The sequence below is a fragment of the Urocitellus parryii genome, chromosome 4, assembly GCF_045843805.1.
Source record: "Urocitellus parryii isolate mUroPar1 chromosome 4, mUroPar1.hap1, whole genome shotgun sequence".
NCBI classification, from domain to species: domain Eukaryota; kingdom Metazoa; phylum Chordata; class Mammalia; order Rodentia; family Sciuridae; genus Urocitellus; species Urocitellus parryii.
In genome coordinates this window covers 150,207,177-150,220,134 of record NC_135534.1, presented here as the reverse complement: position 1 = coordinate 150,220,134, position 12,958 = coordinate 150,207,177, and the positions used below count along the sequence as shown (strand labels likewise).

At 38.5% G+C, this 12,958-nt stretch overlaps 1 protein-coding gene across 1 annotated transcript in view; it reads right to left on the bottom strand.

The window, feature by feature from the left end:
• The window catches only part of Kdm4c (lysine demethylase 4C), a 399,763-nt gene that overhangs the window by 155,770 nt on the left and 231,035 nt on the right, over positions 1 to 12,958 (bottom strand). The window contains exon 12 of the mRNA XM_026391491.2: positions 12,808 to 12,916. Coding sequence (XP_026247276.2) covers positions 12,808 to 12,916 — 109 coding nt within the window. The remainder of the gene's footprint in view (positions 1 to 12,807; positions 12,917 to 12,958) is intronic.

Genomic DNA, 12,958 nt, shown 5'->3' with positions numbered 1-12,958 from the left:
AACCTTCAATCCTCCTGTCTCATCCTCCCAAATCAATGGCATTACACTATCATAACAGACCCAAATAGCCTTTGAAGGTTAAGAAGAAACCACAGCCAAGTCTTAGTATGCCATCATAAAACAGCTTCATGTTCCTATTATCACCTGGCAAAATGAATATATTGATACTTTAATATCTAAAATAATATTGGTATTTAATAATTTAAAATATTTTTATGCTTAAATCAAAACCACATCATTATAAGCCATGTGCAGTGATTCAACCTTTACATCCTAAGGACTCAGGAGATTGAAACTGGTTGATGTGAGGTTCAAGACCAGCCTCAGCAACCTAGTGTGGCCCTAAGGAAGTTAGCATTTTTAATGTCTAAAAGTTAAAAATAAAAAGGACTGGCGATGTAGCTCAGTATTAAAGCACCCTAAGTTCAAACTCCAGGGAAGGATAGAGGGAAGGGGAAGGAAGAGAAAAAAGGGTGAGGGGAGGAGGTAGGATACCATTATCATATTTGGTGAATATATATACATAATCCTTGAAATAAAAGAAATAAAATTAAGACTGGCCAATCTGAGTCAAGCTGGTCTGAAAAGAGAGAGTTAACAGCATTATACGATCAGGGGAACAAAATTTTCCCCAAACATGTATTTAATAAAGCGAACCAGGGGCTGGGGCTAGGGCTCAGTGATATAGTGCTCACCTGGCATACATGAGGCACGGGCTTCGGTCCTTAGCGCCACATAAAAATAAAATAAAGGTATTGCGTCCATCTACAACTAAATATGTGTGTGTGTGTGTGTGTGTGTGTGTGTGTTTAAATCAATAAATTCATAAAGTGAAGCAGCCAATTCCTTACATTTGAATTCTGAATTCTACTTGTAAGCCCTGTCCTTTGTTTGAGGGACAGCTGCAAAGTGCTCAAGAGTCAGCTACTAGCCAGGCATGGGAGTATACACCTGTAATCCCAGCAACTCTGGAAGCTGAGGCAGGAGGATTGCAAGTTTGAGGCCACCCTCAGCAATTTAGTGAGGCACTAAACAACTCAGTGAGACTCTGCCTCAAAATAAAAAATAAAAAGGGTTGGGGACATGGCTCAGTTTTAAAGCATCCCTGGGTTAAATCCCCAGTTCCACAAAAAAGATCAGCTACTATACTAACAGAACAGGTGATACAGTGAGAAATAAAGGTTGTGTATTCAGAAAATACCAAAGGAAATCTGAGAAGAAACAAAAGTTCTAATAAAGAGAAATCAGTGGGTAGTTCCTGTTTTGGCAAAATATGCTAAGGATCAGATTAGGATTAAATTATACTATAAATACAATTTAAAAGAAAGAAATGACATGATAACACATACCTGAAATCCCAGCTACTTGGGAAGCTAAGACAAAATCACAAATGCCAGGCCAGTCAGGCCAACATAGCAAGACCCTGACTCAAGTGTTTAAAAAAAGGCAGGGGAGCTTGGGGTGTGGCTTAGTCCTACCCTAGCATGTGTGAGGCCCTCTGCACATTCTTCAGTAAGAGAGGAAAAGGGGAAGAAAAAGAGAGTGAAAGTCCAATATGATAGCATATTCCTATAATCTCAGTAATTGGGGAAGCTGAGGCAGAAGGATAGCAATTTAAGATGCTACAGCAGCTCAGTGTCTTTCCATTTAGAGAAATGTAAAAGAAAAAAGATTGGGCGATGTATCATACTGGGAAAACACCCCTGGGTTACATCCAAAGTGCTGCCCATGCAAAAATAAAGGACAAAAAGAAACCATTTGCAGAGATAAACAAATACTGTCAGACTGAAATTTCTAGGATTAATTTACTTAAACATGCTTATGAAATGTATACATTTTATTCTTCAAATCAACTAAAAATATAGATAAAGTTTGTTACGGTTCAAATATAAGGTATCCGCCCCCCAAAATCTCATTGTAAGACAATGCAAGAGTGTTTAGAGGTGAAATGAATGGGTTATAAGAATCTGAACCTAATCAGTGCATTAATCCCCTGATAGGAATCAATGAGTGGTAACTGCAAGTAAGAAGGTGTGGTAAGAGGAGCTGGGCTGATGGGGGTGTGCCCTTAGGGTTAGTATTTTATAGGTAGTGAGATGAGCTCTGTTTGCTTCCTGGTGGGATATACTGAGCCACTTTGCTCCACCCACACCCTTCTAGCATGATGTTCTGCCTTATCTCCCTTGACCCTTGAGGAAATCAGCCATTTATGGGCTGAGACCAATGAAACTGTGAGCCCCAAATAAACTCTTCTCCTCTAAAATTGTTTTTGTAAAGTCTTTTAGTCTAAGTGATGAAGAGCTGACTAAAACAGTGTTAAATAATGGTCATAGACCAAAAAATGATCTCTAATTAAAGAATCAATTTCCATTACTTACATCTCTATGTTTAAATATTTAATCCATTTCTAAATGAATTATAATATTAATATAGACAGACTTCCAAAAAATAAATTACTGTAACATTGCTGGAAGTATGCTCTTAATCTAACCCTCCAGGCATGCAGACATTACAGAGATAGGGATCAGGTCTAAGCTGTTCTCAATTTCAAAGAGATGCTTAACAGCTCATTATAGTACTGCACTTGCTGATGGGAAGACTCAAAATTATTCAGACAACTCAGATTAGAGGGATCAGAGTCATAAAAGGGATTTAATCTGAATCTTTCCAATATCCAAACTGTATATGGGGTCACCTCTGCACTTAGGTAAAACACAAAAGATGGGTATCAGTGTCTTTCAATCTTTCTGTGTTAATTGTTTTGAAATTATAAAATATTATTGGAAAAGTTATAAATGAAAACTTGGTTCAAAAGCAGTCAGCGCTTTTGAAAATCAGCCCTCATCATATCATTGCACGCTTTACAGGACATTTACCCCAGTAAATGTTACAGCAGGGTAGGAAACCTTATCACTTATGACCAAATCTCACATTTTTTTTTTTTTAGAGAGAGTGAGAGAGGAGAGAGAGAGAGAGAGAGAGAGAGAATTTTTAATATTTATTTTTTAGTTCTCGGCGGACACAACATCTTTGTTGGTATGTGGTGCTGAGGATCGAACCCGGGCCGCATGCATGCCAGGCGAGCTCGCTACCGCTTGAGCCACATCCCCAGCCCCTCACATTTTTTTTTTTTACAGGAGGAAATTGAGGCAAGAGAGAGGACATGCCAAAGTCAAAAAACCAATAAGGCAGAAAGCCAGGTCTCCACAGTCCATTGACCATTAGTCAACCAAATTCCTGTTCCATGTGGGTTCAAAAGATTTTGTGATTAATTCTAACAGATGCTCCAGAGGCTTTAACAGCCAGAATGCCCTTTCCTTTTAAATTTCTGTCTCGGAACAAAAGGAATAAAACATCTAAATCTAACCACAGTCCTAAGGCCAAGCAGCCTGCAGCATTTTGGTGGCCCTGTACGGGGAACGCCCAAAATTTAAAGGAGAGTAATATCGCTCGCCCCTAAGGAAAGGCGACAGAATGGGTATTCCTGTTTTGATTTATTCTGCTTTTATTTCAGGCTCTCTAGCCTTACAATTTTTTCAGGCGAATTGGGAAAAATGGTTGGCTCAAGGTTTGAAGTTATTCGGCCCTGAGAGAGAGAAAATTGATATAATCATTTTCCTCCTCTCCGTTTCTGTTTCATTCTGTTTTGGCTTTCTTCTATCCTATCTTATTGGGTTACGTTACCTTTATAGTAGATTAGAATCTAGTAAAAAACAAACCGAAAAACTGTTAAGTAAATTGTTAGAGGTCCAGGCCATGGCAGAAAACATATTAGGTCAAGCAAAACAAAAGGTCTCTCAAGCTAGTCAGATAGAAGAAAAGTTGAAGAAAGCAAGCTCAGGGGAAAAACGGTCGTCAGATAGGGAGGCTGCTACTAACTCCGTTCCACCACCAGAGGGCGTAATTCAACCAACAGCTTTACCTGCCTCCATAGATGATGAACGGAATCCTGAGGCAGGACCCCAAAAATTAGCATGCCCTGTAGTTGAGCGGGGAGAAGAAAGAGAACGAGTTTACCGTGCCTTAGATTTCAAAATAGTAAAGCAATTAAAGGAAGCTGTAGCAACCTACGGCCCGGCCGCTCCCTTCACAGTCAGTATGGTCGAATCTATTACCAGCTGGGACTTAACACCAGCAGATTGGGCTAACGTGTGTCACTCTGTGCTAAATGGAGGACAATATTTACTATGGAAAATTGCCAATGAGGAATTTTGCAAGGAGACAGCTAGGCGAAATGCAGCAGCAGGTTACCCTGAAAGAGATTTACAAATGTTACTAGGGAAAGAAGATTTTGAAGGGCAGAGGCAACAAATCAGATATGATCCTGGCGAATACGCTCAGATCGCTATAAATGCAATTAAGGCATGGAAAACTTTGAAGGGACAAGGGGATTTACAACGTCAACTATCTAAGATAATACAAGGAGTTAATGAGCCCTACGCTGACTTTGTAGCTAGAATTACTGAAGCAGCCTCTGAGACATTTGAAAATACAGAACAGGCAATGCCATTTATAAAACAACTGGCTTACGATCAAGCAAATCGTTGCTGCAAAGAGGTCATTAGACCATGGAAACAGGAAGATTTAAACACATATATTAAATTATGTAGAGACATTAATGAACAAGGACAAGTCATGGCAGCTGAAGTAAAACAGGCTTTAGGTACCAAGCCAAAAACATGCTATAATTGCAATCAAGAAGGACATTTTAAAAGAAATTGCCCCATAGGAGGAGGGTTTAACAAAGCTAGGTATCAAAAGAGTAGAATCCCGGGTATTTGCCCACGATGCCATAGAGGGAGACATTGGGCTAATGAATGCCGTTCTCAAACCACCATAGAGGGTATTCCGTTATCAAAAAATGGACAAAGACCAAGTGTCTACCCAAGATATCGTGGAGAAAGGTATCAGGCCCCGTTGTCAAAAAACGAATTGGAGGGCCCAATGCCCAGGGGCCCAAAACCACAAATATACGGGGCAATGGAGGAACCCAACAGCACCATCAAGGTGGTGCCCAGGACGCATTATCCATTAGATCCCTCATCAGACAGACTAGAGGGAGTGCAGGGTTGGACATCTGTGCCTCTGCCAGAGCAGTATTAACTCCAGAGATGGGAGTTCAAATCATTCCCACAGGAGTAAAAGGACCTCTTCCCCAGGGAACAGTAGGCTTATTATTAGGACGCAGTTCTTCTACACTTAAAGGACTTATGATAAGTCCTGGGGTAATTGATCCCGATTATGAGGGAGAAATAAAAATCATAGCTAGTTCTCCAAGAGGTATATCAGTAATGTCATCAGGAGATAGAATAGCACAGTTATTAATAATACCAAGCCTACATGATAAATTTTCCAGTTGTAATGTAGAAAGAGGTTCCAAGGGATTAGGCTCCACAGGTGTAGATTGGGCTATGCTATCTTTAAATTTAGATTCTCGCCCTATGCTAAAATTAAATATTCAAGGACATGATTTTAATGGACTGCTGGACACAGGCGCTGACCTCAGCATCATATCTGGCCAGGAATGGCCTAAGCACTGGCCATTGCAACAAGCCACACAAACGCTTAGAGGCCTAGGAATGGCGACTAATCCCCATAGGAGTGCAATGGTATTAGATTGGAAAGATCCTGAAGGATGTGAAGGAACTATACAGCCCTATGTATTGGACCATCTCCCCATAAATTTATGGGGACGAGACGTCCTAGATCAATTAGGATTGACATTAACAAATAACGTCAATCCTAACACGCCCACTACTAGGGCAAAACAAGGCTTTAGAAAAGAAAAGAGATTAAGAGATCAAGAACAAGATATAACAGCACCAATTCAAATAGATCAAGAAATAAATAAACATGGATTGGGTTTTCAAAAAGGGAGACAATCAAAATTACTTGGAAATCAGAAAGACCAGTGTGGGTTCCTCAGTGGCCCCTAACTAAAGAAAAGATACAAGTAGCCCATGATCTGGTCAAAAAGCAATTAGCGGAAGGACATATACAACCTTCCGTATCTCCCCATAATACTCCCATTTTTGTCATTAAAAAGAAATCTGGTAAATGGAGATTATTACAAGATTTAAGAGCCATTAATAATGAGATGGTTATTATGGGACCTGCTCAATCAGGGATTCCCCAATTGTCTGCTCTACCAAAAACCTGGCATGTTCTAGCTATAGATATTAAGGATTGTTTCTTCTCAATTCCAATTCATCCCGAGGATAGTCCACATTTTGCATTTACTATCCCTGCACTGAATCATGAAGGTCCTGATCAGAGATATGAATGGAAAGTACTCCCTCAAGGGATGGCTAACAGCCCAACTTTGTGCCAAATTTATGTTGATAAAGCAATCCAGCCACTTAGAAATCAAAATCCTGAACTACAGATATTTCACTATATGGATTATGTGTTAATGGCACATAAAGATAAAAACACATTGCTAGAATGTTATGCCACGCTTACAAACTTATTAAAAAATTATAATCTAGAGATAGCAATAGATAAAGTACAATTAAATCTTCCAATTAATTATTTAGGAGTTCTATTATCCTCAACCATGGTCTGTCCACCAAAAATTCAAATACGAGTAGATCAACTCAAATCACGTAATGACTTTCAAAAGTTATTGGGAGATATAAATTGGATAAGGCCTTATCTAGGCATACCAACAGGAGAATTAGGACCTTTATTTGATATTCTAAAAGGTCCATCAGATCCAAATTCACCCCGCATGTTAACGCCTGAAGCTAGAAAGGCATTAAAAATCATTGAAACATATATGGAAAATATGCATTTGGATAGAATTGATATAAGTTTGCCTTTATTATTTATTGCATTTATTTTATTATTTATTATTTATTTGCATGTTACAGTTGATACTTCTTCTGGATTTTTGATGGGCTCCCTTCATCCCGGAGAAAAAACTAAAGATGTTATAGCTCACTGCTTACAAAATTTTGCCACTGTGGGTGTTCCTAAACAGTTAAAAACTGATAACGGTCCTGGTTACACCTCCAAGTTTTTAAACAATTTTGCTCATCATTTGGCATTACTCATATAACAGGAATCCCATACAACCCACAGGGACAAGGCATAGTTGAAAGAGCTCATCAAACTATAAAAATGTACTTATTAAAACAAAAGGAGGGAATTAGTAAGGGGTATATATCCCCCAAAGATAAACTTAAAATAACCCTTTTTACTCTAAACTTTCTAAATTTGGATTCATCAGGACTTAGTGCTGCGGAAAGACATATGTATCCGAAAAATGTACATAAGCCTAAGGTACTCTGGAAAGATATTCTAACAGGACAATGGAAAGGTCCGGACCCAGTAATAGTCTGGAGTCGGGGCTCCGTCTGTGTTTTTCCACAGGAGGAACAGCAACCAATTTGGATTCCAGAGAGATTAACTAAAACAATTTCTACAGAAAAAGAAGATGATTTGACTCAAATCCATAACAGCTGATATCCAGAGTTCCAGCCTGGCTATTCTTACATCTGCGACAGTGATTTACCACGGTGCCTTTTTCAATATCTATTTTATTATTTGCATTTTTTCCACATCATAAAGTTCTATTTTATTTTATTTTATTTTATTTTACCTTATTTTTTGAGCTCATACAAACCTAGGTTGATGTTTTTCTGATCAGTTTTATTCTTTGACTGTGTTTTATTTTTTTTAACTGTAAAGTTTTTAAACATTGCAATGGAGATTTCACCTAGCTATAGCTACAAGGCCTTTATTTACTATTGTCTTATATGTTCTATGTTATGTATGCACTGTTTTGTGTTGTATGTCTGTATGTGTGTATGTCCATATTTCATTTATAAGGAGCGCTCATGTATAAATAGATACAAATATCAAAAAAAAAATTTCAGTCACGTGACTCATATGGTTTAATTTACTTTAGGTAAACAGCTGTTATTAAATTTTGCTTTTAAAGGTGGTTAACAGATCTGTTTGTTTACTTTCACCTTTCCTTTTCATTAATTTCATAATTCTGTTCAGGATAATGTCTCTTTAGCAACATGGCCATAATTCCCATCTCCATCCCAGTGCCGGTGAAGACTAAGATAAAACCAAACTACAATTTTTATGATAGCTATCACAATAAACTGTATAAACTGATACATCAATCAATATAACTCAATAAGACTGCTCAATCAAGGACTTAATTTACTTTGGGAGGAAATGGACATATTGATAGACTCCTCCACTTTGAACTGCTCAATCAAGGACTTAATTTACTTTGGGAGGAAATGGACATATTGATAGACTCCTCCACTTTGAACTGCTTACACAACTTGCCTGGACTATGTATCACCTGTATGCATTGTGCTCTATTTGTTGATACAGCGAACTGGTAGTGATAAACATCTTAGCCGATGTGTCACCAGTGTTTCCAAAGGAGCCGTCAATTGGCTTGGTGTCGTGGCAATTCTGCGTCTTTCTCCCTTCTGCTAGTGATGGTCTAAATTTGGGGGCCAACAGAGGTGAGGCAAGAACCTCACCCCCCCACTGGCACCAAGGTTAAATTTGGGGGCCAACAGAGGTGAGGCAAGAACCTCACCCCCCCACTGGTGCTTAGGCCTATCCACAAGCATGGCTATGCTGGACCGGTAGTCAGTGACGGGTTGATCTGGTTACAGTGGATTCAACCTAAGACAGGAAACTGACGTGTAAAGGTCAGTTCTCCCATGACGGGTAAGAACCACATGTTAATTGGACAACCTAACAGGCACGGTCCCTAGCCACATTTGCCTGTTGTTTAATTAAACAGAAGGGGGCAGATGCTAGGAGCCACAGCAAAAATATTGATACAGGCACCTTTGGGTTTAGTGACTGCCAACCAGCCATTCAGATTATGATTATGTTAAGTTACATTATGGTAATTGTCTCCTGCTGTTTACCTGGGCCCGTTTCGGGACTCAGGTTACTCATGTCACTCTTGTAATGGGAGAGTTCCCATTGGTTGGGAAAGGATGGTAGGAGGGTGTTCCGGGGGAAGTGGAGGCCCCCCGGCTTAGGTAGAACACACGTGGTGGACCCACTTGTTAGGGGACGCACACGGCCTCTCACAAAATAAAACTTTGTCTCAGTTTGACTGGCTTGTGTTTTTGTGCCCAACCGGGTTGCAAGATTGCAAGCCGGCGTGCACTGACAGCCCAGCAGGGAAGCGCTCAGCAGGGGTGCGGCAGGCAGTGCTCGGCGACAGCAGCGGCAGGAGCGGAGCTCAGCCAGCCCGCTCGACCCGGGGCCAAGCAGCCTGCAGCATCCAGCAATCCTCTTCCTCTAGCCCCTTCTTATCATACAATAGCTGCAACAACAAACATCTATTTAACTGCCAAACACTGTTATAACACTGTTATGAATGCTTAGATTGATTTATTGATTGATTCTTTGCAGTGCTAGGGATCAAACTCAGGGCCTTGCACACGCTGAGAAGTGTTATGCCACTGAGCTACATCACCAGCCCTTCATTTTGAGACAGTGTCTTGCCAAACTGTTGAGGCTGGATTTGCACTTGAGATCCTACTGCCTCAGCATCCCAAGAAACTCCAGGACACACATTTAGTCTTTTAACCCTCACAACAACTCTATGGCAGGTGTTGATACAATCCCCACTTTGAGCACAGGCAACAATCATGGAGGCGTCACACAAATAATGGAGTGATAAGGCTTGACTATAGGTGCAGACATGGAGAAATACTGTCCTTGATGCTGTTTTGCCTCTAAATGCATACATGAAGGTGATTTGTTTTATTTTATCCATCATTTCTGGCTGCCTTGTAAATAGAGAGTTATTATCATCTAGTCCATCACACTGACACTACAAGTCTCTGTAAAACACTTCTTGAGCAATATGAAAGTTCATTATATATAATTTGAAGACTTGTTAACATAGAAAAGACAATTAAAATCATTTAATGACAATCTTATATATATTCTGAGTTAAATCTTTCAGTTAACAGCCTCCAAACAAACTTCACTCTAAGCGCAATCTTGTCCACTGCAATCACCATTAACAGTGAGAATCACTGAGCAGAGTATCACAGTGTCTGCTGCTGCCATGATGTAAGATCTTCTGTATGTCAGCAGGACTTGCACTTGGGGTACAGCTGCATTGGAAACATCAAGAACCGAATAACTTAACCAAGGAGAGTGGGTGAACAAAAACGTAAGTATATGAAAGGAACAATAGGAAAAGCTAAAAATATTATATTGGAAACAAATGTAGTAATTTATTTTTAAATATTGGGAAAGAAATGCACATTTGTGTGCAGGATAAAAACTTCAAAAGCAATGAACAATGAGCAATGAAGAAGAGGAAATGTAGAAGTGTTGAAAAAATGCATACTGAAAGGTTGGTATCACGCAGGATGTCTATTAACCTCTTTTCAGTTCAGGAGAAGTTCTGGAGTCAGTATCAGCAAATTAAAGTGGTGCTGATGAAACACTAGTCAAAATATAATGGGTTCATTTTAAGTTTTTTAATTTTTAAAAAGTCCCATCCATGACATTTCCTGCTGCTAACCCTGTTCTTAAGCTATTTTCTCCATCCCAGAACATACAAGCAACCAGCTAATGTTGAGAATAGAGGATAGAGCTAATACCAACCATCCTCAAAGCCCTGTCACCAAAAGTAATACAACAAACTCAGAGAATTAGAATTGTGACATATATTTAGGCTGGCACAGACTGCTCAATCTACATATACAGACTTCCTGGCTTTTGTTCCTATAAATTGTAACACTTCTGTTGAAGAGGCAAAGGCAGATTGTCTTTCCATTTGGGGCCAAATTGTGATCAAATACATTTTTCCTTTTTATATCATTTTCTCTTATTTCTGATATGGGGAAATGACTGATTACTATCAGTACATACCCACAAGTTTAGGTCTTTTAAAGGAGGTCATGTTAAAAAAACATCTGTAAATCAGCAAAGACACTAGGAATGAGATTAGCCAAATTATATTGTATGTCATATGCATGAACAGATATGTAACAAAGAATCCACATTATGCATAATTATAATGTATCAATAAAAAACATGGGAAAAACTACAACAAAAACAAAGCAAATTCAGATACCAAAGCTTCCAGGATATTCATTATGCACTTTCCAAGACCATCAAGAAAGAAGTGCTTGCCAGAAAATACTCCCAATCTAAAAAAACATTAAACCATATTTTACCATTTAACTCTGTATCCGAAGCATTACACCCGCAGTGTAACTATGACGTTCTGGAATCATTCTCTACAGTTACAATATATTTCATTCAGTTGCTTGACCATACTTCATCCAAACAATTTCACATTATTAGACATTTAAGTTGTTCAACTTCAGCTTTCAACTCTAAATTCCCTTTGCAGTCTTTCTGTTAGATGATCACAATCCATCTCACTCACCAATGACTGACTGCTGTGTAGAGATGTAACTTCTCAGAGACTCTAATACAGCTATACTCACATAGAAGAAGAGTACAAAAGGAGCTGAGAAATTAGAGCAGAAAATTCCCCCAAAGCAGCTGGATTTGGGAGTGTTGTTCTAAGTCCTCAGTTCATCCCTTTCTATCAATGACAATATTCATTCAACTCCAATTGCACAAGCAACTTTGACATGGAGACAAAAGGCTAAGGAAACATTCAAATGCTCGATGATTTAAATAATTTATTCCTGGCTACAAATCATACTTCATTATCAATTTAGGAGTGTATAAAATTCTCTAATTTTTCTGTTCAATTCTTAAAAATCCCCAGAGGATGCCCAGAGTCTTTAACATATTAGAATGGAAAGTGAGACCACTGCAGATCATAAATGTTTGAGCAAAATATTAATTTCAAATCCTTGATAAAACTTTGTTAACCCAATCCATTTAAAAATGTCACAAGCTCTACAGATTAAAATCAGAAGTGTTCTTCATGGAGAAACTGTAGGCTAATTTATGATGGTTCACATCAAAATAAACTTAGTAGGGAACCATGCTCATAGGAGGAAGCAGCCTGCTTCCTGCCTTCAATGCACCCTGCTTCCTTCAAAGCCATGCGGAAACAGGTGATGATGAAGAAGGAGCACAGCATATTAATTACTTGATACAAATTTATCTTTAATTAAAATGACACTAAGAGAAAAACAGTATGTGAAAAATAGAAATAAATACAAATGTGTTTCATTACTTCTATTACTGGAGCCATCTTTTTCCTAAGTAAACATGTGCTACAAAAGAAGACAAAGAAAAAAGGGAGGAAAAAATCTGCCAATGATATACACATTTTAAAGAGTCTATTTATTCTAAATAGAAGTTTAAACCAATATTGTTTCCTCACAAATAGGTGACCATAATTAACAATTTCCAAGAGCAAAGAAGAATATCTAAAGGAGGGTTCTTTACCCAAAAACTGTTTAATGGATTATTTTGAAATGGTAAAAATAAGGCCCACAGTATGCTAAGACAAGAAAGAAGAAAACGGGTGAGTGGTCTGATTTTTAATTTGAGGCAACAAAAATAAATAAATAAATGTTAAAGTGATTCTTAACTTCTGGAAAGTCTTTAGGGAATATCAGGAGGTACAAATGTTATGCAACAAAACACAAAGACTTTTACTAGCAACACCATGAGGTTATATGAAGCAAATCTGTATTCCTAAAATGCAAATTCTTTTTGCCTGGAAGTGGTTTAAGGCTTAAGGTATGTATTTGCCACAGGGTCAAATATTCTTTCCACTGAACAACTTTTTAGAACAGTTTGTTATAACAAACATCTGTACATAGGGGAAAAAAAACTAAAAAGATATCATCAGCTCACCTTCATCGCTTGTTGCCTGTTGCTTCACAAGAGTCATTGGGGATCTGGCTGGAGGCTTACTAAGTGGATGGCGCCAACTCTTAGCAGTTTTGGTCTCTGCCTCCATTATCTGATAATTTAACAAATATGGGGAAAAAATAAATATAAATGA